The 26,087-nt window shown below is 43.3% G+C and overlaps 1 protein-coding gene across 1 annotated transcript in view; it reads left to right on the top strand.

Annotated features, from left to right (window-relative positions):
- The window catches only part of kdm4b (lysine (K)-specific demethylase 4B), a 66,348-nt gene that overhangs the window by 5,457 nt on the left and 34,804 nt on the right, over window positions 1-26,087 (top strand). Inside the window, exons 2-6 of the mRNA XM_015970785.3 lie at window positions 1,789-2,226; window positions 2,810-2,985; window positions 6,218-6,332; window positions 7,736-7,929; window positions 18,781-18,830. Coding sequence (XP_015826271.3) covers window positions 1,816-2,226; window positions 2,810-2,985; window positions 6,218-6,332; window positions 7,736-7,929; window positions 18,781-18,830 — 946 coding nt within the window. The 5' untranslated portion in view covers window positions 1,789-1,815. The remainder of the gene's footprint in view (window positions 1-1,788; window positions 2,227-2,809; window positions 2,986-6,217; window positions 6,333-7,735; window positions 7,930-18,780; window positions 18,831-26,087) is intronic.

Below are 26,087 nucleotides of genomic sequence, written 5' to 3'. Positions count from 1 at the left end.
TATATATATATATATATATATATATATATATATATATATATAAGTACCAAATCACGACCAGGGTCGTCTCAAGGCACTTGACAAAGTTCCAATACAGGTCAGTTCATTAAGCCAATCAGTAAAAAGTTTCCTATACGTATAAGGGAACCCAGCAAATTGACTGGTGGCAATGTCTTTATAGCAATCCTCATACTAAGCAAGCATTTAGACACGCACACACGCGCACGCACACACACACACACACACACACACACACACACACACACACACACACACACACACACACACACACACACACACAGTGTTTCTATGACTACATTGTATCTGAAAGCCATTGTACTTCTATCTGTGCTTGACTGAAAGGAAAGCCCAAGCCTAAATAATCCAAAGTTAATGCCAAAGCAGTTTCAAATGAGCCGTCGCCATCTTAGTTTTACTCAGTCGCAGTAACATCCCACCTACCAAACTGAGGCCCACAAAACCAATGGAGTGCTGTGATTGGTCAGCCACCAGACTGAGCGTGGCTAGACCGAGATGCAGAGCTAAATTATTTAGCTTCTGCTAATTTCCATCTAGATTTCTGGGCAAAAATTCTCCCATTAAGAAAAATAAAATAATAATAATAATGTTTAATGTGTTTGTGATTTTTATCAAGAGGTGCTATATATATATAACTTTCTTGTTGTCCTTGCTCTAATCTAATAATGCTAGGAGGAAAAATTGGGGGTAAAACTTAGATTTTAAAATGTATTTATTGACAAAAAACTGGACGTTTTTCTGGACCACCTGATTTGTCTTTTTTTCTCTCTCACAAAACGCCGCTTATTGAACTCTGCACAAGCAGGCACAAAGCAGAAAGAAGATGTGAGGCTGTGCGTTCTGGCCACATTGGGTGAAATGTTCCTACTTTACATTAAAAAGATAATAAGTGGAAAAGCGTGTGGCTTTAATGTTTATATGGTATGATTTATACCACTATATTGTGAATAATGTTTTGAACCTTAATTTGAAGAAAATTGGGAATCAAATTGAAGTTGCAATTTCTCCTAGAAAAATGGCAGTTCAATATTTTCCCAAAATCGTTCAAGCCTATTACAGGGTTAGACTCGCGCATTCTAAAAATCATACCTAATTCCTAAAAGGGGGAAAACTCCAGGTTTTAGCTTTAACAATGTATACAGAGTAGATTAGAATAGATTAGAAAATTCTTTTATTGTCCCTCATTGGGAAAATTTTGGTGTCATTACAGCGAAGCAGGTTGACAGGATTGTGTACATTTCACAAGAGGAGCAAAGAAGAATAAAAATAAACATCAGTGATTTTAACTTATTCTGTAAAAGTTGAAAATTTAGGAAAGTAAATATTTCCATCGGACCTAATTATTGCATTGAGTTCAGTTCATTTTCACAATTAAAGTTTCTTATAACCCAGCAGATTGCATTGAGTCACTGACTCGTGTTATTGGCTTTACAGATATCCTCATGCTAAGCAATCACGCAGCGACACAAATTAATCACAGTACTTAATTTGCACACGAGATAATCCAGTCAAGCATAAAACTATGTTAATACTAATTTATGATAAAAATGTAAAAGCTCCTAACATTAGATTATACTTTGAAAGTTTTTTAGTGATCACATTGAGCTTAGTGCATCCCTTTTGCATACAGTTTTGAGCCTTTGGAACCTGTTTGGTTGTCGTCATTTCCGTTTTCTGTGTTTGTTTTTGAGAGTAGAGAAAACTCAAATAAATTAAACTGTCTTTAACCACCAGTGTTGTACTTGACAGATTTACCTGCAAACCTTCAAGCTTCCAATGGCTACTGACATGCCCACGGACATGGAGTCGGCCCCAAACCCTGCCCCATCCTCAGCCTCCGATCCGGCCCCAGCCTCTCCTCCTGCTCTGGACTCCGCTGCAGCCCAAGACCAGAGTCCTACCCAGGAGCCAGCAATCACTGAAACTCCTGATGTTGTGACTTCAGAACAAAATGTTAGTCCACATTCCCCCCCGGTTCCGCCCATAGACCCGGGAGCGACATCAGTTCCTGTCCCTGGTTCTGAGCCATCCCAGGTTCCTCTGCCAGCACCGTTGCCTCCAAATGCTGCCAAGAACCCAAGCTGTAAGATCATGACCTTCCGGCCCACCATGGAGGAGTTTAAGGACTTTGCAAAATATATTGTCTACATGGAGAGTCAAGGAGCTCATCGTGCTGGCCTGGCTAAGGTATTACAACACCTATATGCACATAACATAACCCCCACCTACACATTCAGGTGTGTTTCACTCCAAAACAAATTATGAATTATAATTTGTGATTATAATCGGTCAGCAAACAGCAGAGAACATCTCGACTAATAGAGGCTAGCAGTTAGCATTAGCATCTCCACCACACAGCAGAACTCCTTTGGGCTTGTTTTTAATAAAGCATTAATGTTGCAAAGAAAACTGAGTCGGTGGTAGAGTCATCTTGCTGTTGGCCAATCAGAGGCGAGATGTCAAAATATCAGGAGATAAGATAAATAATCCTGTCATCTGAACTAGCTAATTTTTCCTCTAGCTGAATGCTCCATGCTGAAACAGGCACATCTGAACCCCCCCCCCCCCCCCCAACACACACACACACACACACACACACTTACAAGGCTTTCATTCCTATAGAAACAACTGCAAATGTATCGATGAAATGAGTGAACCACTCCTAATAAAACTTGCTGTAGTCTTGTCATTCCTTTCCTACCCTATAAGGAATCTAGAGCATTAGCCTATTTATCTGCAAATTAACATGACCAAACCTTTCTTTGTTCAGGTGATTCCTCCCGAGGGCTGGAAACCACGCAAGTGCTACGACACCATCGAGGACATGGTGATCCCAGCACCCATCAGTCAGGTGGTGACTGGTCAGTCAGGCCTGTTTACCCAGTACAACATTCAGAAGAAATCCATGACTGTTGGTGAATTCCGCAAGCTGGCCAACAGCAAGAAGTAAGTTGGCCTCTAGTCCTTCAGCTTTATTCATACATTTTATCTTAAACACTGAACTGTGCAAAAGTTTTAGGCAGGTGTGGAAAAACTGCTGTAAACAGGCAATGCTTAGAAAAATGGAAGTGTTGATTATTTGTTTTCACCAATCAACAAAAACAGTGAATGAACAAAAGAGAAATCTAAATTAAATCAATATCTGGTGTGAGCCTTCAAAACAGCATCAGATCTTCTAGCTACACTTGCACACAGCTGTTGAAGGAACTGGGCTGGTAGGTTGTTCCAGACATCTTGGAGAACCAACCACAGTGGATGTAGGCTTCCTCACATCCTTCTGTCTTCATGTAATCTCAGAAACTTCACGATGTTGAGATCAGGGCTTTGTGGGGGCCACACCATCACTTCCAGGACTTCTTCTTTAAACTGGAGATGGATCCTAATGAGTTTAGCCTGATGTTTGGGGTCACTCACTTTGTGTTTTGCAAATTGATAAAAATGAACAATCATTTATATTTCTGAAAGCGTTCTTTGTTCACAGCATTTTTTTCCACACCCGCCTAAAACTTTAGCACAGTCTTGTATGTTTACTTCTTTGTGTTTGAATATTCAGTTTCTTTTGTTAAGTCAGCAATACATAACAGATTTATTTCCTTTGGAGTGAAGAGAAATGACTTTTCTTTAAATTAAAACAAAACAATCACAACCCTACTTGCAAATCACAAGTTAAGACCGAGTTTGAAAGTCTAAAAGTTGCTTTTAGGGCTGCAGCTATCGAATATTTTTGTAATCGAGTACTCTATCGAATCTTTTTTTCGATTAATCGAGTACTCTAATAAATTACCCTTTTGTGTTTGTAAACCATTATATCATATATTGATGAGCCAAGATGGCGTCGAGTATGGCTGCCTCGTCGCGAGCTCCACCAAGTTCCAACATTACACACTCCATACTGTACATTAATGCCACTGTTTTGCACATACCAACCTCTGTACATTTTATATCTCTTATCTTATTGTTTACTTTATTCATTTGTATACTTAGATTAGCCATTTTTATATTTTACTTGTTTTTACATTACCGTATTTTTGCACAACTCTGTTGCTGTGAAGCTCGCACACAAGAATTTCACTCGCATGTACTGTACCAGTGTACCTGCACATGTGACGTGACAATAAAAGTGATTTGATATCAAATAGCATGTTATAATTATGAAAGACCTCTTAAAATGAGCAAGCAATTGCCAGTTATTCTTCAAGTTTTATTCAAAATTAGTTTGCATAACTTCAGCACTTCAACTTTACTTCACAGTAAACAAATGCCTGTGCAAAAAATAAGTAAACAACCTGAGCCGATTTTCCCCTCGTGTGAGAATCTGCTAGCCTGCAAGCCAGACAAAAACTAGGAGGATAACTGTTGAAGTAGCGCTGCGAGCGGCTGCGGCCCAAACAGAAACAGAACCGCTCACGGCGCAAACAGCTCGCCGGCTGTTTCCCTATTAACATACGTCCGTTTTAATTTCTACACTTTTTTTCTCACACTAACAAGGATTGCCAAAAGCATGTTTGCTGTGGTTTTCTCAAATTATACTGATCACAAAACATTTATTTACTTTCTTTCGTTTTCCTCCGCCACTCATAAATACCCGTGTCCTCCTGCAGAAACCCCGAGGGACAACGGACATCAATAACACAATAGAAAGTCCGACGTGTTGTGTAAAAACTGCTATTTTTAGCACATTTTAAGTCCGACGTGTTGCTACCAGATGTACGGTGTGAGCTGAAACTGAGTGCTACAAATGAAAAAGTCGCAGAGTCCGCAGAATATATAGAAAAACAGGCTAAAAAGCATTATCTTGTAGAGGCTCTGAGTCCGCTTGCAGAAGGGACATTTACAGGTGATGCAGCATGGAGGATGTGGTGTTGTGATAGGCTAAATCCATTTTACAGTATTTATACTGGACTACGTTTTCCGCCTTACGACGTGAAAGATGGTCCCACACCTTTGACTTTTTCTGTCTTTTTCGCACTCCACCGGGGTCCACGTTGTTAAGAGAAAGTTAAGTTACATTCGCCACTCGCGTGTGCATTCAGTCCAGTGGGCATGTGCGTCACTTATTTCGGTCCGGGTGAAACATGACCCCGGGCGATTGCAAAGCCATGAATTAATTAAATATGAATTAAACGAATCCTCGAGGCAGAGAATTTGACTCGAGGATTTTTTGTACTCGAATTATTCGAGGTACTCGAGGAATCGTTTCAGCTCTAGTTGCTTTGAGCATAAGTAGTAACCGAAGTGAATCTAATCGTTGGGTTTTCGTAAAATAATGGTAAACTTAAACATGTCTCTGCATTATTAAAGTGTTTTTGGATTTCAATTTGGACCATAGTGTTGCAAACATGTCTCTCGTTCTTTTAATATTTTTTGCTGCCCTCTTGTGGCCCAGAAAATCTTTAAGGTTTAATCAAATGACCTGGATTTGCTGGTAAGTACATTGATGTAGGATTAGGGTCAGCTTGGCTGCAGCTATTAGATATCTTTGAATATTCCATAAACTCTTCCATTGATTAATCAAATAATCTATTTGATATTCCAAGTGAAACGAGACTGGTCTGCTACTAAAAATATGAAAATAAAACAACAAAATTATAAAAGGCTTAATAATTTGTATGCGCTAGTATTAGCGTTAGCCAATCTGCTCGTAGTTTAACTTTTGATCTGTAGCTTTAAATCACTTCTGCCTTTTACAATGGATGTCTCTTTGCTGGTTTCTCTGTTTTCCTCCACAGCATGTTGTGCTCCAGTAAAATGTCTTCAGACTGTGGTGCACACATTTAACGAAGCTTCAAATTAGTGAAAAATAATTGAAGGAATTTAATGACTCAAACCATTCGATGATTCATTTCAGCCCTACATTGATGGTCAGCTGATATACTTCTACTAAAAGAATAATTTTGTTGGTGTGTTGTGAATGGAAACAAGAGTTGTTGTCTGTGACTTTTGCCCTTTTTGTTAATCACAAAGTTGCTTTTCAGGTTTTAAAGCTTCTAGAGGAACTTCAGCTGTTGCAAGAATCTTTTTTTACTTGATGCATCCTGATTTCTGGTACAAAAATGAGCCCAGTAAAAGCCGTTGGCTGACATAAATGCTAGCGTTAAAGGCCCACTTTAAGAGTTATTAGCTGTCATTTTAAATATGGTTCCTGAACTTTGTGTTTCTTTTTTCTTTTTTCGTTTAGGTATTGCACACCTCGCCACAAAGACTTTGATGATCTAGAGAGGAAGTACTGGAAGAACCTGACGTTTGTGTCGCCCATTTATGGGGCTGATGTTAGCGGCTCTATCTATGACGAAGTGAGCAGTCCTACTTACTTTCCTTTTCAAAATGTACCTAACAAGTCGAACATTTGGACACATAAAATCAATAATCACTGATAACATATTAACAAATAAGGCATTAGAATCAAGCTGATCAGATACGGGTTTGCATTTTAGTTTTTGTCTTCTTTATCTAAAAGATTCTCTTTACCAATTTGGGTAAATTTGAACTAAGTGCTGAAATGTTGATGGTGACCAGGGTCTTCATTTATCAAACGTACTTACGCACAGTTCTGTGCGTTTTTCGTGCGTAGGAACAATTCTACGCATTGTGTGGTATTTGTCATTCTGTACTTGTGGTAGAAACGTTCCTAAATGTAAGAAGATCTCTGACCGTGCGAATGCAAAGCATCTAGTAGCAGAACGGGGAAGCACAAGACAGAATGTCTCAGTCATCCAAATGTGTTTCTCATCCACAATTTATTTATCTAGTATGTAATTTTGTCAGTGTGGAAAAACGGCTTTTTCGCATAATTGCTGCTAAAACCAATAAAAGATACATGTGACCGATGGGAATCTGACATTGTGTCATGGCTGATCTGAGTTATTGGAGGATTTACCAGAGTGTGCTCTCTGGAGGGAATGCTCTCTCCGTGAGCGCTCTGATCTCAAAGGAAATCCTTCTGCTACGCTGGGATTTGGGACCCTTTGTGGCGTGACAGACAAAACTCAGGAGTCCGACCCCAGGTCATATTTTATACGAGAACCCCCCCAGAACCTCCTCTGCTCCCCGATCATACACACCGCGTTGCTAAGGTAACCAGACTGAATGACAGCTCAGAGGCTGCACTCTCAGACAACATTTCCAAATGAAACAAACTCCAAACAAAACGACTCCTTAAATGTAAACGACAACCCGATACTCAACGATTTACCAGATAAATTTTTTAAATTTTTTTCCGACAGGAACCTCTCCTCTGTCCCGACCACGTTTCTAACCTCTGTAACTTGTTTGGTTCTTTTGCGCTTCGGCAGCCAGTGTTTCGATCTCGTTGTCAATAAAGTTTTTGTCATTTTTTCTGAAAAAAAAGGGGGATCCCTTCATGTGCTGAGGATGTAGCATATATAACCAAATATGGTTAATTGAGGACGCTTCTCTATGCAAAGTGGCTGTCAACAGGCACAAGTACGCACAAGTGGGATTTATCAACAGCCGATTGCGGAGGAACTTGCGGACGAGAGGCCACCACACGTTTCGACTTTGGGCTGTTCGTACGAACATTCTAAATTCCATTCGTAGGATAGAATATAGGAAAGTTTCTACGAACGTTTGATAAATGAGGCCCCAGATCTGGGATTGGTGGCTAGCACAGAAAAGACATTTAAAATAGCTTTTCCGGTTAGTTGTGTATGACAATGCACACATTTGTTTTGTCCAGAACATCCAAGAGTGGAACATTGGCCATCTCAACACGCTGCTGGATATGGTGGAGCAGGAGTGCGGCATTGTGATCGAAGGTGTCAACACGCCATACCTGTATTTCGGCATGTGGAAAACCACCTTTGCCTGGCACACGGAGGACATGGACCTCTACAGTATCAACTATCTGCACTTTGGGCAGCCCAAGTCTTGGTCAGTCAAGTATTTTCACCTTTACACACACAATCGCACTTAAAAACTCTTCACTTATGGTATTGACCCGAATATAGGACAAGGTTTTTTAATTGAATATCATTTTAAAATGTGGGGTCATCTTATAATCAGGGCAAGTTAACAAGCTACTAAGGCAGAGTTATGATGCTAATTTTAAGAGTATGGTGGCCAATGCAGCAGAGGCGTCAAACAGTGCAGGCATGGATGCCTTGGATGGCAATTAGGATTACGTTCTGTGGGAGGAGCTGGGCAGGACCGCAGCAGCATGAAGGTGAGTACAGGGAGGCAGAGGACGTCCGTGAATAAAAGCCTCACTTGTTCTGATAGTTTGCATAAAAATAGTATTTTTTTTGCTCAGTATTTGTTTTCAGATTTTTAGAAAATTTGTTTAAAAAGTGATTTTTTTTTGTCTTTTCCCAAAGATTAGTCTTGGAAAGGGGGGCTGTCCTATAATCGGGTCAATACGGTATTTTAAAACTCATTTTTGGTGCTTTTGGAGGACAGTACTGCTCTGTTTTTGTGACTACAAGCTGCATAAAGATGTCCACTGATACTTCAACATTTCCTTTATAATCATGTCTTATCATTGATAAACAAAATGGCTACCTTGTTTGTTTGACAAAACATTCAGTTAACTGCTTTGGCATCTTTCCCTGCCATCCCACTTGTCTCAAATGAATGTCAGTAATATCTTTACACAAATGAAATTGACCTCCTAACTTACAGCAATGACTGAAAAGGGTTTGGCTGAAGTGAAACACTTCTCTAAGGCCAAACCTAATTACAGCTTAGTGCATGTAGCACACACAATTTTACTGTCGACCGAATGACAACAAAATAGTTAACATCAGTTATTTACAATCAAATTAATGATTAATTACACATACATTTCATCAATAAAATTATTTCTAAAGTAGTTTTCCAAACACAGAATTAATTTTTGATTTATTTCTAATGCTGCATAATTGTTTATTATATTTGATTTAAACCTTTTTAAATGCATTCACAGATAGATTTTAAAGTGTTATCCAGATCATTCCATACATCTGCTCCTCTGAGACACATCTGCCGTTCATATTTGTTCTAAATTAATTAACCTTTCTGATAAACATGGATTCCTCTCAAATTATATCAGAGATTATGGGAAACAGCACCATCTAGTGTTATTCAGGCACAAGTACCCTTCTGAGTTTTTTATTTATGGACTTGATGGATAAAAGGACACTAGGAAGGAAATTAACATGTCGGATATTGTAACCTAAAATGTAAATTTATGTGATTTTTCCTTCCATTTAAATTAAAGGGTTTTATTGTTTTTAATTAACCTGTAAAATGCAAATTTCTGTAAAGATTATATATATTTTGAACACATTTTTATGTTAAATTAAATCAAAAAACGTTTTATTGTTTTTAACTTACTTGACTGTGAAGCCACTCAGCACCGCTTCTGAAACCTCATACATGTTTTACAGAGGTGTTATAAGATTTTTCACCAAATCCACAATCTGTTGAACCGATGACGCGGTTCATGCTGCACAGGTAGCGCTGAGCTCTGGTTATGGCTCGACTGGGTCTTTTACTTGGACTCCAGGTTCTTGTTTCTGTATAAAAGCACAGGTGTAAAACTGATTATTGACCGAAGGCCATTCGGCTCTGTTAAAGGTGACAACATGCTGTGCAACAGTAAGTGCTGGGCTCCCTCCCGTTGACACAGCGTGTTCTAGTATAAAATAACTGGCAGGTGGTTTAGCTTGTCTCAGATTGGTTATCTCATGTTAGTCAGTCAGCTCTGTGTGTGCAGCGGGCTTTTACTGGTCTGGATTTTGCAGCATTGTTTCAAAGTGTGTTTTAAGCCTTTTCCCAAGCCTCTTGTTGTTTTCCATTGCTGTCACGGTAGGAGGGAAAAGGGCTGATCCAGCAGTCCGAGTCGGGTGTGGGTGTATGTGTGTGTTTAAGCTTTTCTTCTTTTTCCCGTCCACATCCCCACCTCCTCCCTCCTGTCATTCCCGTCTCCTGTCCACCTCCTGCTGTGTTGGATGTGTGTTGCTGTTTTCTGCTGTGATGTGATCTCATTAAAATCATCTATTTCATTTTCACACCTCTCACTGAGTGTTTTTTTGTTGTTTCTACAACTTGCTGTCAAAGTATAAGCGTGTGTGTCCGTAGTTAAAATCGAGATGCATCAAGCTGCGCTGACACATCTGAAATGAAATCATTAAGGTATGTTTAGTTTTTTACACGTTGTTTGTGCGCTAGAACTTGATGACGATGGCTGTAAGATTAGCTAAATTCGATGTTGCGTTGCTGCTTATCCTGATGTACCCATTAGATACCATTACCAATCTAATGAGATTTCTCCGTTTCATATACATTTAACCATGTTTGCATCATTTTTAAACCAGATCTTGCAGAGCGTTATATTGAATTTTTTATTTGATTGCTTCAAATATGCAGTGTCTTTAATCTTGTAGTTTTGTAATTTTTATTTTTACATCCGCTTTATCGTTATAAAAGGTTAGCTTTTGCAGTGATAAATAAATATGTATATCTTTTTGCATTCTTCATGCAGCTTCTTTGTTGTTTTCTCACCCTCCCTTGGTTACTTTCACTCTTGATTTCTCACCAAGCACTCTCACATTTTTTTTTTCTTTTTTTATGAACCAAAACCGAATGACTTCACTTTTATACTCGTGTGTGACAGGGTAATTACAGGCAGTTAAATAAGGCAAATTCCTTTAAAACACACAGACTCAAACACTTTGTTTTCCTCTTTCACTCATAGCGCAGCGGTTTGTGAAATTAAGTTTATTCCCTTAGCCACTCTGTGCCGATCAAAGTCAGTCTTCATCATAACTACCTCTTCTGCCCACACACACATGCATGCACGCATGCATGCATATTGTTGTCAGTGCTAAAAGTCTTTCAACTGCTTCTGTATCCCGACACACACAAGAGTAAATCTGCTGTCAGGTGAAAGAGTAGCCTTACAGCATGCAGGTGGAAGGCAAGGAAAGGCTGATGTAAGTGAATTGAAAGTTTGATTTATTTTTATATTAAGAGTATCCCAGCCATGTTTCCTGCAAAGGGAGGAGTTTATTATGATCCTATCAGTTCCCAACTCCCTGTGTATTTTACTGGTTTTGAACCATTATTGTTTGACAATTCTCAGGAGAGAAATGGAAAGCTGAAGGTTCTGCATTGAATTGCTCCTTTAGCGAGGACACTAGCTTGGGCTTTGACAAAAAAAATCTACAAAATATGTAACCCTTGGAGTATTGCATCTAGTTACCATAGCTCCAAAATTTTACTTAAAATCTATAGATTTGACCTGTAGATCTGTTACCATGTTTGCTCTGTGATATACATGGTAACAGAAGAAAGACCGTAAACAAGAGGACAAAACACATACAACGTGTGTGTGTGTGTGTTTTGTGTGTTGTGTGTGGTTGGCTGCCGGGGGGTGCGGAGAAAATTGTTGCCTGAAGGGGGGGGCGTGATGGAAAATAATTTGGAACCACTGCTGTATATGTTGAACTTGGCTGGTCCTTCCTCATCCCAGCAGGAACCCACAGGAACGGGCGGTGAAACAGGACAGATTGAGAAAAGCGTGAATAGCTCTTCTTGGTGTGGAGTCACTTTCTGATGTTCGTGTCTGGGGGACCTGTTGATGAGTGGGAGTTAAACATGTCTGGGCGCCGTTGAGCAGATTGAGAAGGAGTCTGCCTTAATGGGAACACTGTAACAATCTGTTGTTGAGAGGAGAGAGCTGAGGCAGAAAGCTGCACCTTATTTACTGAATATGTTGAAAGTATTGATGCCACAAATAGATTAAGTTCCTGTGGATTCGCTGCAGTGATGACACCTTAATTCCACCTGCCAGGAATGCCGCCCCACCAGAGATTAATTACACTCATCTTAGAGAAGATTCTACACTAAAGACTTCCCCTTTTTGCATGCTGCCTGATGTGTCCGTTACCTTTCCCGCTGCCAAAGTGACATGCATGTTGCTGCCATGGAAACAAGGGAAGAAGGGAGCTAGAGGACATGTGCTGAAAAGCTGATTTTGCAGCTTGTATGAAACAGACTTTCAAACAGATCTCAGGCTAGTGGCAGTCTGAAATTTGTGCACATTTGTACAGAAAAGTGTCACGCTGTGTCGGCTAGTTGTGTAACCTTTAAAGGAACATTCAAACTATTTAGAAAATGTACTTTTTCTAGAGAGTTGGATGGAAAAAATCAATACCAGTCTCTCTCCTTACAGAAGGCTGGCATTAACATTTTGATCCAGCTAAACAAAAACACTAACACACATTACTTTTCTTTGGTGTGTCATAATTATGCTCTGATCCCAACTTAATTTGACCCACAAAGTCCAGTAAGAAGTGCATCCCAAACTATATTTAAATAGTTTGAAGAAGAGCTAATGACCTTGTTAAAGCTTCTAATATAAGAGCTGAAGCTTGCAATATGAAAAATTAAAGGGGAGGATCTGATGAGTGAGCTTAAAGTTGGAAAAGGTCAACGAGGAAGAGCGGCCCCCGTGTGGAGTTGGAGTGCATCATGGGATCTCATTTTGACACTTATGAGAATGCCTGGTAGGCACACACACACACATTGTGGGCTTGATAATGAAAAATCGTAGCCTTAAGTGAGGTTAAATTTGGAATAAATGCAAAGTTTCCAGCTGTCTCTGAAGGATAATTGAATCTGCCTGCAGTTAGAAGTTATTACCTTTTATTGTCTTTGTCTCACAGCCACAGGACCAGTTCATGCTCTTGATTGTACACCTTGATATGTTTTTATTTTGTGCTTTTGTAAAAAAACACACATAAATGAGGTGAAGTAAACTATTGGTGCAAACTTTCTCAAATAGATCATTTGTGACTCATCGGATGACCGGAAATACGAATCACTTGTTTTTATTGATCCTGTTATTGGTAATGCTCCATCACTGCTTAGATGGGAGGGTATTGTGTGTTCCTAAGAGTGGATCTGTGAAGCTCTAAGCTTTTGTCTACAGGTGGCAGTGTGGCTCTGTCTTTTAACCACTTGGACATTTTCTTTCACTTGCTTTTGACTTATTTTCATCTCCTCTCTCTGTCCTCTGCTCATTCCCTGTCTCTCTTCTCTCATTAAATGTTTTTCCTCTCACCAGCTCTGTCTCCCTTTCTCATCTTCTTCCATTTCTTAGTTTGTTTCAAGCATCCATGCGGTTCAGCAAAAAGATCCTGCTTTATTTATTTTTTTACTCTTAGCTCTTAGCCTGTGGTCTGTGGAGAGTTGCCCATCCTAGAGGAAATGATTGCACTAATAAAAAAATATCACAAGCCTTCATGATTGAATGGATTGGCTTCCTTCCTGATTCCCTCACTCTTACAAATAAATGAGTCTTTCTAAATGTGGCATTTGTGTGGATGTCTCTTCCTCCTCCAACACTAGCATAAACAGTCGGAATGGTAAGACATGACTCTGCTGTGATACATAATCAAAGCTGCAGGGTTACTTTATCATACATGAAGAAAGAACAATAAAAATCAGTTTAAAGCCATACTATACAACTTTTACATATTTTTAAATAACTTTTTTGAGCCAGTATGGGCTAAAAAAGACCCTTTACAGCAGGGTTCCGGGCCTGGAGGGCCAGTACAATTTAATTCAATTCAAAAATACTTTATTAATCCCAGAGGGAAGTTGATTGCTGTAGTAGCTCATAATAATAATAATAATAATAATCAAGTCAAAGAGTTATTGTATATTACAATGGCTGTTGGCAGGAAGGATCTCCAGTAGCGGTCAGTGTTGCAGCGAAACTGAAGAAGCCTCTGACTGAAGACACTCTTCCGTTGTTGGACAGTCTTGTGAAGAGAATGCTCAGGGTTGTCCATCATTTTCTTGATTCTCTGGAGAGTCCTTCTTTGCATTATCTTCAATGGTTCCACAGTCGCCCCCAGAACAGAACCAGCCTTTTTTATTGGGCTGTTGAGCCTTTTCAGGTCCCTGCTTCTGATGCTACTACCCCAACAGACGATGGCTGAAGAGATTACACTCTCAACAACAGACTTGTAGAAGATCTGCAGCATCTTGCTACAGACATTGAAGGACTTAAGCATCCTCAAGAAGTGCAGTCTGCTGTGTCCCTTCTTGTAAATGGCTTCGCTGTTCTTTCTCCAGTCCAGTCTGTTGTCCAGGTGAACTCCAAGGTATTTGTATTCCTCAACCACCTCCACTTCTTCTCCCATGATGGAAGCAGTGTTAGACTCCACCCTGTTTCTTCTGAAGTCTAAAATCATCTCCTTTGTTTTGTTCACGTTCAAGGTCAGATGATTGTTTCCACACCATGCCACAAAGCACTCCACCAGCTCTCTGTATTCAGCTTCCTGTCCATCTCTGATACACCTGACGACTGCAGAGTCATCTGAGTATTTCTGTAGATGACAGGTCTCTGATTTGTATTGGAAGTCTGAGGTGTACAGGGTGAAAAGGAATGGTGAGAGTACAGTCCCCTGTGGTGCTCCAATGTTACTGATCGCCTAGTTTGATGTGCAGTTTTTCAGCCTCACAAACTGTGGTCTGTTTGTCAGGTAGTCTTTAGTCCAGGTGATAGTTGAGGCCCCCACCTGTGTCTTCTGGAGTTTCTGGCAAAGTACATCAGGCTGGATTGTGTTAAATGCACTGGAGAAATCAAAGAACATGATCCTCACAGTGCTGTCTGCTTTGTCCAGATGAAAGTGGGTTGGTTGAAGCAGCTGGATGATGGCATCTTCAACTCCAACTCCAGGGCGATAAGCAAACTGCAGCGGGTCCTGATATGTTCTAGTTTGCTTATTCAGGTGGACCAACAGGAATCTCCAGGACCTTCATGATGTGGGATGTGAGGGCAACCGGTCTGTAGTCGTCATTGACTGATGGGCGAGTTTTCTTTGGAACTGGAACAAGGCAGGATGTCTTCCACAGGACTGGAACCTTCTCCTGGGCCAGGCTGAGGTTGAAGAGGTGCTGCAGAATCTCACAGAGCTGCTCTGCACAGGCCTTCAGTACCCTGGGGCTGACACCATCTGGACCTGCAGCCTTGTTCCTGTTCAGTCTCTCCAGCTGCCTCTTCACCTGACTTCTAGAGACAGATAGGTGGGAGGGGGAGGTAACTGGGGCAGCAGCATCTCCTGACTTGGTTGAAGACAGATTTATAGAACCAGAAGAGTCCATGACTGCGTTAGAGGACAAAAGAGCTGGCGTGTGATAGAAAAATGTTGGATCAGAGGAGGATGGGATGTCTAATTGGCTGGGGACAGGCGAGGAGGATGCTGGGTTTGTTCTTGAACTGAACCTATTGAAGAACTTGTTCAGTTCATTTGCAGTGTCCAGGCTGCCATCTGTGCAATCCTTACTCTGCTTGAAGCCTGTGATTTTCTTCATCCCTGACCAGACATCTGATATTGTTCCTCTGTAGTTTGTTCTCCAGCTTCTTCCTGTATGCCTCCTAACTGTCTCTGATCTTGATCTTCAGTTGCTTCTGTATACTCCTCAATAATTCCCTGTCTCCCTCCTTGAAGGCTCTTTTTTCTCATTTAGCAGATTCTTCAGTTCACTGGTGATCCAGGGTTTGTTATTAGCGAAGCATCTCACTGTTCTGGTGGGTATAATGTTGTCCACACAGAAGTTTGTATAGTCAGTGACACATCCAGTCATGGCATTGATGTCCTCTTCATATCCTTGGCAGATGGTCATCCAGTCTGTGGTCTCAAAACAACCCTGCAGGGCTTCTTCGGCGTTCTGTGACCATTTTCTCACAGTTCTTCTTATCACAGTTTGCGTCTGAACAAGTGGTTCGTAATCTGAGCAGAGAAAAACAAGATTGTGATCTGATTGTCCCAGAGGTGTTCTTGTTTTGGACATGTATGCATTCTTTACATTTGCATAACACAAATCCAATGTCTTGTTTTCTCTGGTGGAGCAGCTGACAAACTGTTGAAATGTTGGAAGTGTAGCAGAAAGCGAGGCATGATAGCCACAAATGCATTGGGGTGCTGGGTTTGTAGCTTAGCGACAACGGAACTGATGGCATCACATGCACTTTCAGCAATGGCTGAAGGTGGAATGTAACATGACCTGGATGGCACCATCTGTTGTTGACAAGCACTGCCACTCCACCTCCTTTTCTTTTCCCGCTCCTCTTCAGATCTCTGTCTGCTCGTCCAGTCAGGAATCCTGGCAGAGAGACGCTGGAATCAGGGATATGGTCCTGCAGCCACGTTTCAGTTAAACACATTACACTGCACTGCCGATACTCTGGCTGAGTCCTTGAAAGGGCTTGGATTTCATCCATCTTGTTGGCCAGTGATCTCACATTGCCCATTATGATCGATGGAAGAGATGGTTTGAATTTCCTTTTTCTCTGACTCGGTTTTGCTCCCGCTCTGCACCCTCGCTTCTTGCGTCTTAGCTCATTTGGGATTTGTGGCTTCATTTGAGGTATTATTTCAGCCTTTCCAATGTTAATCAGCTGCTTCCGATTGTAAACCAGCTTGTTGCCATGGTTACACATCATAACAAATGCTCAAAAAGTGAAAAAAAAAATAGCAGTAAAAATCCAAGCTTCACAGCACCAGAAACAGAAAATCAAAATGTCCAAAAAATACAGTTTTTCTTGAGAAACTAGAAGAAAAAATGTCCAAAAAAGGCAAGCTTACATATAGTCAACAGAGCTACTCTAACATGCAGCCACCCAGAGCAGCGCAGTTCCGGAACTGTACCCAGCACGTTTCAGTTTTAACCCTGCTTCAACACACCTGATTTCAATCAGAAGGTGATTAACAGGCTCCTGCCGAGCCTGATGAGCTGCTGCACAGGTGATTTAACCACTGTATCAAGTGTGTTGGAGCAGAGAAACCACTAAAACTTGCTGGATACCGGCCCTCCAGGCCTGGAATTGAATACCCCTGCTTTACAAGGTTAATGAAAGGCCACCCAGCCCCTATCGCCCCTATGACCAGAATATCTCACTTGCAACTTCAGACTTACAGGCGGCTGTTGGGCTGACATACCAGCCACTGGAGTCTGCTTCCAGCATGTTTGCTGCATGTTTTAGATCATGAACACAGCCGATTTGTTTAATTTAGTGATGAATCACTCTTGTAGAGATTAAGGAAGGCTGCAGAGACATTTCAGCTGTTCAATTAAGTTGTTAATAAGACAAACGCACAGTGGTTCTACAAATGGACACTAGGGGGTACCAGGCATGCCAAAACTGCCTACTTCTTAACAGACACATTTGCTCAGATTTCTGATTTTAAAATGATTTACTAACAACTGAATCATGTCTTAAATTCATTTAGGCATTTTTAAAATCCCCATTATTTAAAAGGTAGTTGTCTTGAAAAGGGTAGAATGAAGTCTCCAGGTCAGGGATGAGGTCCTGCCTCGAGTGGAGAAGTTAAAGTATCTTAGTCTTTTTTCCAAGTGAGGAAAAGCTGGAGCATGAGATCGACAGGTGGATTGGTGCTGTGTCTGGAGTGATGCGGGTGTTGTACCGGTCTGTCGTGGTGAAAAGAGAGCTGAGCTAGAAGGCGAAGCTCTCGATTTACTGGTCGATCTATGTTCCTACCCTCACCTATGGTCATAAGCTTTGGGTAGTGACTGAAAGAACGAGATTGTGGATACAAACGGCCAAAACGAGTTTCTTCTGCTGGGTGGCTGCGCTCTCCCTTAAAGATTGGGTGAGAAGTCCGGTCATTCGGGAGGGGCTCGGAGTAGACCCGCTGCTCCTCCACATCGAGAGGAGCCAGTTGAGGTGGCTTGGGCATCTGGTCAGGATGCGTCCTGGACGCCTCCCTGGTGAGGTTTTCCGGGCACGTCCTACCAAGAGGAGACCTAAAGGAAGACCCAGGACACGCTGGGGAGACTGTCTCATCTAGTCAAGAAACGTCTTGGGATTCCTCTGGAGGAGCTGGCCCAGATGGCCGAGGAGACGGAGGTCTGGGCCCCTCGGCTTAGGCTGCTGACCTGCGACCCGACTCCGTTAAAGCTGAAGAAAATGGATGGATGTCTCAAAAAGAATGCGAGTGAAGGAGAGGTTGTAGGTAAAAAGGGCTGAAGGATGCACCGAGCATAACTTCATTTCCTAAACTGTTAAGTGCTCGGGGCTGAGAAATAAGCCAGCACTCCCCAAACGGTCACCCATCCTGCTTCTGCTCTTTAGCATTTAGTCATTTTATCTCTTCTATCACAGCCTCCTCTTGTTCCTTCTATCCTCCCAATCACATCACACTCTATGCACCTCCAAAACAGCCTTTTCACAATTTTTTTAGAGATTGATGCAGTTATGTTAGCTTAAACTGTGAAGGTGTTTTAGAGTCTGCGTGTAATTTTCACAAATGTTCTCAGCAGGAGGTTTTTTTCCCCCTCCACAGCCAGCCACACAGCTTTGCGGACGTTAAGTGCAGCCAGCTAGCAATACACAAACAGCCCTGATTATTTTTAGTGTGGAGGTCTGACGTGCAACAGTTCAGACTGTGACTAAGAGCTCGTTTGTTCGTGTTTTCCCACTTGGGTCAGTGGGACTTTTACTTTGGTGTTTGAGCATTTTTCTGATTTATTCATTTTAGGTTCAAAGCTTGAATTTGCTTTACACACCAAGCATAGTTCATTATATGAAGAATGTGATCTGTGTTACATGCAAAAATGCTTTCATTTGATAAAGTTGAACTTGGTTTTTTTTCATATAATGAATTCGGTTTGGAACTATCTAATACTCCATCATGATTTGCAGAGGTCAGACTCTTCAGCATTTCAGTAATTAAACTAACTGAGCCTCCTTACCTCTTTTATCTGCAGGTACACTATCCCACCTGAGCACGGCAAGAGGCTGGAGAGGCTGGCACAAGGTGAGAGCAATGATTTATTTTTTCCTTCCTTCATTCATTCATTCTTAACAAATGCACCAGTCATTTTAGTAAACACCAAAATTTATTTAATTAAAAAAATGGATTAAGTGTCTGTCAGTCTGCCCCAGGGTGGCTGTGGCTACACTGCAGCTCATCACCATGTGTGTGAAAGACTGACTGTATTGTACAGGTCTAATGTGGAAAAAGTAAACATGGTGCAAAAGTTCATTTTTTCATTAGTTCAACTTAAAAAGTGAAACTAATATATGAGGTATACTCATTAGATGCAGACCCAGATATTTCAAGCCTTTATCTGTTATAATTGTGATGATTATGCCTTAAAGCTTATGAAAACCCCACATTTTAAAATATCAGACAATTAGAATATTGTGAAAAGATTCAATATTCTAGACCCAAAGTGTCACCCTCTAATCAGCTAATGAATCCAGAACACCTGCAAAGGGTTCCTGAGCCTTTAGATGGTCTTTCAGTCTAAGTTGAATGACTGAAATAAATGGACTTTTACACCATATTCTCATTTTTTGAGTTTCACCTGTAAAGTGTTTTGGAGTCCTCTGACTCAGAAAGGTGCAATGTGAGTGCAGGCCATTAGTCATTTACCATTCTTTACAACAAATGTCTACTGTACAGTTGAAAAGTTTCACTTGTGTGGAAATAACATTTATGGATTCACCCATAGTGACGCGCAACGGGGAAAGCTGTTGTTTGTTCAGCAGGAAACAGCAGAGAGCGTCTCGTCTAGTAGAAGCTAACGGTTAGCATTAGCAACTCCAAAACATGGCAGAACTCCTTCAGGCTCACTTTAGGTTTGCGGACCTGAGAGCACAAGGAGGTTGATAGCGAACGGAGCAACACACTCAGATAGGAGGCTTGACTGTGCAGAGACTTGAAAACTTTTTAAAATTGATCCTATACTGAACCAGCAACCACTGAAGAGATTAGAGAATAGGTGTAACGTGGTGTCTTCTATTAACTCCGGTCAGGAACCTTGCTGCTACATTCTGAACCAGCTGAAGTCAGCTAATGCCATAAAGGTAGGAGTAATCTGTCCTCAAACAAGTGCGTCAGACCTCCAGAGTACAACTTACAAGGCGTAGTCGTCGTCGTCTTCCTCCGCTTATCCGGGTTGGGTCGCGGAGGCAGCATCCCAACGAGAGGGCTCCAGACCGTCCTCTCCCCAGTCTTCTCCACCAGCTCCTCCGGCAGGACCCCAAGGCGTTCCCAGACCAGATTGGAGATGTAACCTCTCCAACGTGTCCTGGGTCGACCCGGGGGCCTCCTGCCGGCAGGACATGCCCGAAACACCTCCCCGGGGAGGCGTCCAGGAGGCATCCTGACCAGATGCCCAAACCACCTCAACTGGCTCCTTTCGATCCGGAGGAGCAGCGGTTCTACTCCCGAGTCCCTTCCGAATGTCCGAGCTCCTCACCCTATCTCTAAGGCTGAGCCCAGCCACCCTACGGAGGAAACTCATTTCGGCCGCTTGTATCCGCAATCTCGTTCTTTCGGTCATTACCCAAAGCTCATGACCATAGGTGAGGATTGGGATGTAGATCGACCGGTAAATCGAGAGCCTGGCTTACTGGCTCAGCTCCTCTTCACCACGACAGATCGGCTCAGCTTCTGCATCACTGCAGATGCTGATCCAATCCACCTGTCGATCTCCCGATCGCTCCTACCCTCACTCGTGAACAAGACCCCGAGATACTTAAACTCCTCCACTTGAGGTAGGACCTCTTCCCCGACCTGGAGTTGGCAAGCCACCCTTTTCCGGTCGAGAACCATGGTCTCAGATTTGGAGGTGCTGATCCTCATCCCAGCCGCTTCACACTCGGCCGCGAACCTACCCAGCAAGAGCTGAAGGTCAGAGCTGGATGAAGCTAGGAGGACCACATCATCCGCAAAAAGCAGAGACGAGATTCTCCTGCCACCAAACTCGACACACTCCACACCATGGCTGCGCCTAGAAATTCTGTTCATAAAGGTAATGAACCGAACCGGTGACAAAGGGCAGCCCTGGTGGAGTTCAACCCTCACCGGGAACAGGTCAGACTTACTACCAGCTATGCGGACCAAACTCACGCTCCTCTGGTAAAGGGACTGAATGGCCCTTAACAGAAAGCCACCCACCCCATACTCCTGGAGCGTCCCCCACAGGGTGCCCCCGGGGACATGGTCATAAACCTCCAAATCCACAAAACACATGTGGATTGGTTGGGCAAACCCCCATGCCCCCTCCATCACCCTTGCAAGGGTATAGAGTAGGGCTGCAACAAACGATTATTTGGATAATCGATTAATCGGATGGGGTCTCGACACGATTAATCGATTAATCGGATTACATGGGGAAATTTTTAAAAACTGCTAGGGAAACGTTATTTCTCTCCTTCCTTCACTTTATTTAACACAACATTATTAGAAAACAGTTCAATAGCAGAAAAACAACATGCCATCACCTAAATTGTCTTATAAGGTGTATAGACAGAGACCCTAAGCTACATCTATCTGTGATCTAAAATGCTTGGTCCAAGTTAAACAGCTTAAGGGCAATTCTCATCTGTTTTGTTTGATCTCATCTGTTAATATTTATTTTAAATGTAATTAAACATAGGCTGTGAATTAATCAAAATTGATCACTATTTCCAAAACTGACTGAAAAAATACCAAATAAAACAAAAGTAAATGAATGCCATCCTCCTTGCGATGATGCCCTGGGCAACTGCCATAAAGTCACATCAAGAAATGCTGCTGATCATTCCAATGATCCCAAATAGACTCACATTAGGCCACATGAAAGCAACTGAACCCAAAAATATATTAACCAGTATATAACTGCACTCTCACACAACACGCCTGCAGCAACAGTTAGGACTCCTCCCTCCCTTTTAAAAGCGTTTTTGCTTCTGAGGACATTGTGGTTGTAAAACCACATGCTAGTAGTCTGGCCCCGGTGTGATCAACCAGTTTCTGCGGGAATGTGACGGCGGAACCAGGGCCAGATTAACACTTTGTTGTACCCTGGGCAACAATATTCAAGGGCTCCATCATCTCGACCCAAGGATCACCATAATATGGTCACATACAGAATATTTTACTGTAATATGCAGTAAATATACTCAATACTTGAATGCCTGACAACACGTAACCCGCCCAGAGTAACCTTTGACCCACCTCGTGTGGACTGACCAATGAGGAGAGGGTCTTAACTTGAGGCCCTCTCTTCATTGGTCAGTCTGCATGAGACTGACTCTCAACTGACATTCAGTCGTAGGCAGCGAAGCGTCTCTGTGCAGCGCAAAAGCCCGGGTGGACAGTTTGTTTGATATAGGGTGACCATATTTCCATTTCCAAACAAGAGGACAGGGGATCTGTGCCTATGACGTCACACTATGGCAACGCCACACAAACCATGTTGGGACCCATTTTTTGTAAGAACTAAATTAATATCAGATTCTGCCAATTAAAGGGCTCTAAAACAATTCATATGTAAATATTTTGCATATTTAATGCAAAATCTAATTTTTCTGCTTTAGTGCTGCAACAAGGTTTTATTAATAATAAATTATTATACCTTTTGTTTTACTACAGCATCGGTAAGCTTCCTGTGCACAGATTATTAAGGATGCTTGTTTCAGCTGTGAGATTAGACGATAGGATCAATGAAAAAATAAGTTGTCACACACTCCATGGAAACTTTCAGAGAATCCACAAATAGTGGCTTTCAAATGGTTTTGTTACTTTTTGCAAGTTTTTTAAAGAAGCAGATGAGACAGCATGTCTGATAATTTAGTTTTTCATCTGATAATATTAGAACATGTCAGTAATGTCTGAGGGGCTTTTATAAACACTGTATAACTAACACTCCTGGAGAGGGCATGAATTACACAGAGGCTTCTGGGGAGCCCAGTTATGGGGGGGGGGGGGGGGGCATTTTGCCTTGGCCCCCAAAATGTCTTGAAACGGCCCTGGGTGTGTGACTGAGTTTTGAAGGTGATCTGAATTGTATCAGATGTATAAATATGACATGTGTATAACTTATTGTTTTTTACTGGTAAAAACATGTCGTGGAGATAAATCTACCTACATTTGACTTTTCAACACTTTGTTTTGTTTTCTTGTTTTTATTTAACTATTTTCCTGTCCTGTCTGTCTCTCATCTTCCTGCATCTCCTCATAATTCTCCAGAAAATCTGTTGCCTGGATTCTTACCTTTTCACCTCATCAGTTACTTTTGAGCAGATCAAAGGGATCTCCTGACCGAAAAGCGCAGAGCGCGTTTTCGATGCTGCGTGAGGTGACATCACCACAGCACAGGTGATGAGCTCCGCAGTAGCGAGCTTCAGGCACAAATAAGACAGAAAATAGAGAACATGTGCGGACATGAACGATCGTGTGCTAATTATAGTTTTTTGGTTGCGCCACTTTGAGAATGGACCGTGCGCTGGAAGCAGCTGCCTGGATCACTGCGCGACAATGCGGAACCGGTTCGCAGCAGCGCAAGTCTGCCGGCTCTCCCTCGCGCTGATCTGCCGGTACTGGCTCTCCCTCACGCTGATCTGCGGCTCTCCCTCGCGCTGATCTGCCGGCTCTCCCTCACGCTGATCTGCGGCTCTCCCTCGCGCTGATCTGCTGGCCCTCCCTCGCGCTGATCTGACTTGCTCTGGTCTGCGCGCAACGGCGGGCGGGAAGGGGGGGGGGGGCGCTTTTGGAAGAGTTGTGCGACACAACGAATCGATGACGCAATTCGTTGCCAACGCTTTTAGTAATCGATTTTCATCGAATTTATCGATTCGTTGTTGCAGCCCTAGTATAGAGCTGGTCCACAGTTCCACGGCCAGGACGAAAACCACATTGCTCCTCCTCAATCTGAGATTCAACTATCGATCGGACCCTCCTCTCCAGTACCTTGGAGTAGACCTTTCCAGGGAGGCTGAGGAGTGTGATCCCCCTATAGTTGGAACACACCCTCAGGTCACCCTTCTTAAAGATGGGGACCACCACCCCGGTCTGCCACTCCACAGGAACTGCCCCCGATGACCACGCAATGTTGCAGAGACATGTCAACCATGACAGCCCTACAACATCCATAGCCTTGAGATACCCAGGACTAACCTCATCCATCCCCGGGGCTCCGCTGCTGTGTAGTTGTTTGACTATCTCAGCAACTTCTGCCCCCAAGATTGGACAGTCCATCCCCAGGTCTTCCGGCTCTGGTTCCTTCTCGGAATGCACATAGGTGGGATTGAGGAGCTCCTCAAAATATTCCTTCCACTGTCTGACTATAGCCCCAGTTGACATCAGCAGCTCCCCATCCCCACTGTAAACAGTGTGAGCGAGTTGCTGCCTTCCTCTCCTGAGGCGCCGGACAGTTTGCCAGAATCTCTTTGGAGCTGATCGATAGTCTTTCTCCATGGCCTCACCAAACTCCTCCCACGCCCGAGATTTTGCCTCGGCAACTGCCACTGCTGCACCCCGCTTGGCTATCCGGTACCTGTCTGCTGCCTCCGGAGACCCACAGACCAGCCACGCCCTGTAGGCCTCCTTCTTCAGCCTGACGGCTCCCCGAAACTCTGGTGTCCACCAGCGGGTACGGGGGTTGGCACCACGACTGGCACCGGCCACCTTGCGACCACAGCTAGCAACAGCCCCCTCAACAATCGCAGAGTGGAACAAGGCCCACTCGGATTCAATGTCCCCCACTGCTCTAGGGATGCGGTCAAAGCTCTGCCGGAGGTGGGAGTTGAAGACCGTCTTAACAGGTTCTTCTGCCAGGTGTTCCCAGCAGACCCTCACTATGCGTTTGGGTCTGCCAGGTCTACGTGGCATCTTCCCCTGCCATCTGATCCAACTCACCACCAGGTGGTGATCAGTTGACAGCTCCGCTCCTCTCTTCACTCAGGTGTCCAAAACATACGGCCGCAGGTCAGATGATGCAAAGACTACAAAGTCTATCATCGACCTGTGACCTAGGCTGCCCTGGTACCAAGTGTACCGATGGGCATCCTTATGTTTGAACATGGTGTTCGTTATGGCCAAACTGCGGCTTGCACAGAAGTCCAATAACGAAACACCACTCGAGTTCAGATCAGGCTGGCCGTTCCTCCCAATCACACCCCTCCAGGTCAAGCTGTCATTGCCCACGTGAGCATTGAAGTCCCCCAGCAGGACAATGGAGTCCCCTGATGGAGTACTATCTAGCACTCGTCCCAGGGACTCCAAAAAGGGTGGGTACTCTGAACTTATATTTTGCTCATAAGCACAAACAACAGTCAGGACCCGTTCCCCAACCTGAAGCCGCAGGGAAGCTACCCTCTCGTCCCCCGGGGTAAACCCCAACACACAGGCAGAGAGCCTTGGGGCTAACAAAAAGCCAACCCCAGCCCTCCGCCTCTCACCCAGAGCAACTCCAGCAAAGGAGAGTGTCCAACCCCTCTCAAGGACTTGGGTTCCAGAGCCAAAGCTATGTGTCGAGGTGAGTCCGACTATATCTAGCCGGTACCGCTCAACCTCTGCCACAAGCTCCTGCTCCTTCCCCGCCAGCGAGGTGACGTTCCATGTCCCAAAAATCAGTGTTCTTGTCCGGGGATCGGACCGCCAAGGCTCCCGCCTTGGTCTGCCACCCGATCTACATTGCACCGGACCCTTCATGATCCTCCTGCGGGTGGTGGGTCCACAGTTGGATGAGCCCATGTATCCGGTTCGGGCTGGGCACGGCCGGGCCCCATGGGCGAAAGCCCGTCCACCAGGCGCTCGCTCATGGGCCCCAACCCCAGGCCTGGCTCCAGGGTGGGACCCCGGTAACCCTCCGGGCCGGGTACTCCGACTCTTTGACTTTACTTCCATGAAAGATCCTGTGAACCGTTCTTTGTCTCACCCTTCACCTAAGACCAATTTGTCATGGGAGACCCTACCAGGGGCATAAAGTGCCCCAGACAACATAGCTCCTAGGATCATTAGGGCACTCAAACTCCTCCACCACGATAAGGTGACGGTTCAAGGAGGAGAAATTACAAGGCATTCATTCCTACTGTAGACTCCTGCAAATGTATTAAAAATATAAGTGAAAGACCTGTTTAAGATAACCATGCTGAGGTTAAAAGTGATCAAGCACACAGCATGGGATGTAGCCATGCGGATGGTTGGATAAACCTGGAGAACCACCTTGCAAGGACCAGAAAACAGCCCAAAGGTGCACCGGACGCCGGTGCAGGGATTCCAGGGTTCCTACATTTTGGA

Source organism: Nothobranchius furzeri, chromosome 8, assembly GCF_043380555.1.
Source record: "Nothobranchius furzeri strain GRZ-AD chromosome 8, NfurGRZ-RIMD1, whole genome shotgun sequence".
Classification (NCBI taxonomy): Eukaryota; Metazoa; Chordata; class Actinopteri; order Cyprinodontiformes; family Nothobranchiidae; genus Nothobranchius; species Nothobranchius furzeri.
The sequence above is the reverse complement of the archived record's forward strand: the minus strand, read 5'-3'. Positions and strand labels throughout refer to the sequence as shown.